Source organism: Corvus brachyrhynchos, unplaced genomic scaffold (assembly GCF_000691975.1).
Source record: "Corvus brachyrhynchos isolate BGI_N302 unplaced genomic scaffold, ASM69197v1 scaffold245, whole genome shotgun sequence".
Lineage (NCBI taxonomy): Eukaryota > Metazoa > Chordata > Aves > Passeriformes > Corvidae > Corvus > Corvus brachyrhynchos.
Window position 1 is genome coordinate 2,173,261 of NW_008238988.1, and position 4,526 is coordinate 2,177,786.

The 4,526-nt window shown below is 44.8% G+C and overlaps 1 protein-coding gene across 1 annotated transcript in view; it reads right to left on the reverse strand.

Annotated features, from left to right (window-relative positions):
- Positions 1–4,524, reverse strand: part of PRKCH (protein kinase C eta) — a gene marked incomplete at its 5' end in the record, with an annotated part of 115,743 nt that extends 111,219 nt beyond the window's left edge. Inside the window, one exon of the mRNA XM_017738792.1 lies at positions 4,303–4,524. Coding sequence (XP_017594281.1) covers positions 4,303–4,524 — 222 coding nt within the window. The remainder of the gene's footprint in view (positions 1–4,302) is intronic.
- Between the last annotated feature and the right edge of the window lie 2 nt (positions 4,525–4,526).

Sequence of the window (4,526 nt, forward strand, 5' to 3'; positions counted from 1 at the left end):
GGGAAAGAACTCATTTTACACAAGTCTAACTAATATGCAGTGTGACCTTCACGCAGATCAGAGATCTGCACTACGTACACCACTGTCATGCGCATGGAAACAGAAGTCAAATGTACAGATAACTCTTGCTCTTTATCTCAGCCTGCTCCTGCCCTGTGGAAGGAGACACCACTTATTTCAGCTCTGCAAGCTGCAACCCATCTCTACAGTTGGGCAGACACAAAATACTGCACCATAAAATCCTCTGTCAAGAGTTATAAAGTATTTTGGCTTCCTGAAGCAACTTTTGCCCACCTGGAGAACTTGCAGCCAAGCAGGAGTCAAAAGAAGCAGCAACCATATCATACTTGACCTGCAGCACCCTGGCTCTCTGCCACAGTCATGATGCTCTGGAGAGAAATTGACTTATTTTTTAAATCTTCAACTTAACATTCAACAAATACAGTTGTATATAAGCATGGGTAAATACAATTATTTCTGCCTCAAAAAAGAAAAAAATCATAGGGAAGGATACAGGCAAAAGAGCTGAAGTGAAGGAACGCACAAGAATTATTTGTTTTAATCTCTTCCTGCACACAAGCAAATGGTAACAAACTCATCAGGAAGTTGCGACCAGCTCATTAATCTTATAGCCCATCTGTTATGTGATTTCCTTCAGTGTACTCTGATGATTTGCTATTCAAGATCAAAGTTTAAATTTCTACTCCTTGTTAAAGTCTTAGAAATTATGGCATCTCCACCCAGGGACTAACAATTTTTACAACTGTGGTTAAATAATTCCCTTGTAACAATGCCATTCAGTATCTGTAAAGAGTGTTTCCCCAAGGTTAAAAATTACTTCAGCTACTACATAAAACTCATAGGAATAATCCTATGTATTGTAAACATCTCCCATTTCAGCTACACTGAGCACTCCATTTGTTTCACTGATATAGGACAGCTTTCTATACTGCACTCAGAGACAGTCAGACAGGCGATAATACCTTTTAAAGGTGCATATGCCAAGTAAAAAGATCCTAGCACAGGCTAGTGCAGAATTAAATGCTTTTAAGAGGCAAGTTTCAGCCCTGATGTAAATCACAGCAAACAGCTTCAGAGAGCAGCCAGCTCAGTTCCCTCCTGCCCTGCACCTGGTCATGCGCACCTGTGTAAAACAATTCAGGTTTGCACAATCTCACACCCACACAGGCAAATGCCTACCAGAGACAGAACATGGCACCGGAGAGATCGCTCTCAGCTTTGACTGCATTAAGGAATGCTGAAGGCAAAATGGCATTTAATTGACAATGTTAATGAAAACTCCTGTGCTGAAACCTGACAAGTAAATATAAGGAAAGGGAAACAGCAAGAAGGATCTTGAAGTTAATAAGCTCTTAGAAATGTCATCTGTGGAAAATTAGTCAAATGTGTTTAACAACTTATACGCAAATTAGAAGATATCCAGACCACGCTAATGTCGTTACTAGAAAGACTTCAGAAAACAACCAAAATGGTTAGAAGGAAAAGGGTCAGTTTTGAAGTCTCTGAAACACAAATTTTAAAGCAAACCATGAACAGAGAACTCTGTCCCAGCACCCAGTGGGATGACTCAGGTGTATAAGCATTACTGATGAGACAGCTCATGTCCATACACTTACTCATCTGCCTAAGTGTTCAGGGTCATAATTGCAGTGATGTACCTGCAAGTCATCTGGGAAGCACCAACTCTTACACACCAACTGCTCCTCCTTGCCTCTCGCTGAAACTTCCTACAGTTCTCACAAAATGTACTGACCAATGTTACAACTAATCACTTTTTTTTTTTTTGTCAGCGGGAGAAAATCCATGTTTATAAACAGAGCAGCATGAGCCTGAGAGCTGACACCAAGACTGTGACAGGTAATTCCTGAGGCAGCCAACTGCCCTGCCGTGTTTGCCTGTTATCATTCATTTGGAGTTTACCAAAACACTGTTTTCCCTGTCTCTGAAAAGCGAACATAAAAGTTCTATTTCAAATCAAAACGAAAAACTGTGCACAGCCAAGTAAGCATAAGACAGATTAAACTTAGGAGGATTCATCGATTTTCCTCTTACTCAATTCATTCCTTACTTGCCTATCTGTGCTTTTGTTTTGGGGATGGAAAAAGGAGAGAAAAGAAGGATTTCAGAGTAGAGGTGTTACAAATCATCTACATGCCCCTGTGCTGTTTTGCATTGTGCCAGCAGTTCATGGACCTTGGGTTAGTACAAACCAGCATTTCCTATCCTTCTGATTACACAAACTCCCATGACAGCCTTGCTGGATTTATCAAGACATATTAAATTATCAGGGCAAGATGCTGTTCCCTGTCATCATGTGATCCAGGCTGCACGCTATGCGAGATGCTAACAAAGCAAATCAGAAGGGAAGGGAGAGAGAAAGGCAAGAGAAGACAAACATTTGCTCATTCCCCACTAAATCCACCCCAGCTATAAGTTTTAGACATTAATTTCAAGGGAGAGCAGCAGCTCTTAGCCTCTGTCTACATGCCCAGATACAACATCAGTTTACATCAGTCTAGTTAAAAGAATTCAGTGATTTCCCACCCCCACTGCACCCATCAGCTCACAGGTACAGGAGTTCATAAAACACATGTCTATCCTGCAAGGATTAGAAACTTCTTCCTCACCAAAGACCAGATGAGTATTTCAGGCCACAGACTGCATCTGCCCTAAAAATCAGCACTGCAGGATGGACTAAATGAAAGAAATGTACGTGCATCCCCACCAGCAGCAGTACTATGACAGGTATTTTAGTCATGTAAATAAGGCCACCACCTTTCCAGAAGAGCAGTCCCATCCCACATGTAGCCAGCTCCAGTGTGACCACGACTCCAGCCTCCCAAGAGGATAGGGCCTCTCTCAAAAGCAAACATCCCCAGCAATTCAAACACCAGGAAAACCCTCAAAAAAAGCCAGTGCTCTATCCCGAGCTCACTCCTTTGCCTTGCCTATAGGGGTCTGTTCTGTATTCGAAACTGGTGTAGCACAAATCCCAGGAGCAGATTCTTTCCAGGGGGACAGGTAGCCTGGGAAGCTGGGCATGCATCTACCAGGAAAACCCCATGACCTCAGCTCTGGCTGGGCTGTCAGGAGCAACACCTCAGCCAAGGCTTTGGAGAGTGGCTTGGACCCTTCTGTCTGACACAAAAATGGCATCAGGGACTGTCTGAGAGAGAACACCTTCACTGCATGACCCTTACACCTATCCATAAGGTACCTAAGTAAAATTGCCCCAATATACATTTACTAATCATTCTCTGTAATCACCCCAAAGGTGTAACATCACACCTCAGCCACAGACACTGCCTGAGAGCAGAAAGCCCCAGCATTCTCTCCCCTGTGATAGGATCAAGATGTCTATCTGTTCTCTACACTGTCAGCTCTCCTTCCTCAACGTCTGATTTTATTGTGGTGGTTATCTGACCGCATATCCTGAACTTCTTGGCCTCAAAAACTTTATACCCATCACAGCCTTGAACGTTCTCAACTGTTCTGCATGTTCTCTCCTCAGAATAAGTGCCTTTTTTTATTAACCTAACTCTTAACAGCAAACTACCGTCTGGATCAAAGCAATCATCCCCTCCTCCTTTACAAGACTGGAAGCAAAGGCACAACTTTAGAGCCTGTACTGTTTCTCTCACCATTGAGACTAAGCCATAAATGAGGTTTTCTAGGCTGCATACAAGTGACATTTACCTGGAAATAACCTAGAATTAGTTCAGAGTGAAACTGCATAGACCCAGAGCAGTGGTGTATGTAACAGACACAAGACTAGTCCTGTCATTCTGCTAAGAAGTCAAAGAAATCCTCATGCACACATCAAACTATTGTGCAAGCATGTGTAGAGCTGGGCAGAAACACATCCAACCCAGGTAACCAAGTGTCCAAGTGCACCTCTGTGTGCTGAGCAGAAGGAGAAAAGGGGCACCTTTGTGTGAATTTGCTGGTGTAGTTTGCAAGTTATGTATTACAGGTCTTCTCTCTGCTCGTCTACAAAGAGGAAGAGAGACTTCACAGACCTCCACTACAGCGTCTTCACCCTCAAGCTACCACAGCTGAGGCTTTCTGTCCTTAGGGTCCCTAAGGAACAGCAGCGTGAGCAAACGTGAGGCAGAGGGGCACAAAGAGATGCATGAAAGAACACACCTGTGTACCTGCAGACACACACCGGGCTGCGTGTCTGCGGCACAGGCATGCAAGGACAAGCCCCGGCTCCACGAGTGCCCTTCATTCATTCCCAGAGGAGCTCTGCTCCGGCTTCTCCTCCGGACGGGTACTCACCCAGCCCTCGAAGGTGTCGCTGGGGGCGGCGGAGCGCAGCAGATCTTGGAAGTGCAAGGTGCAGTTGGCCACGAAGTCATCGTAGCCGATGGGGGTGTCGTGGAAGACGGAGAGCTCGATCTGATGGCCGTCGGTGACCGTGGCCGAGAACTCCTCGTTGTAGGTGGGTTTGTTGGTCTTCTGCTTGGTGCTGGTCTGCCCGACGCGCACCTGGTCCACGCTGA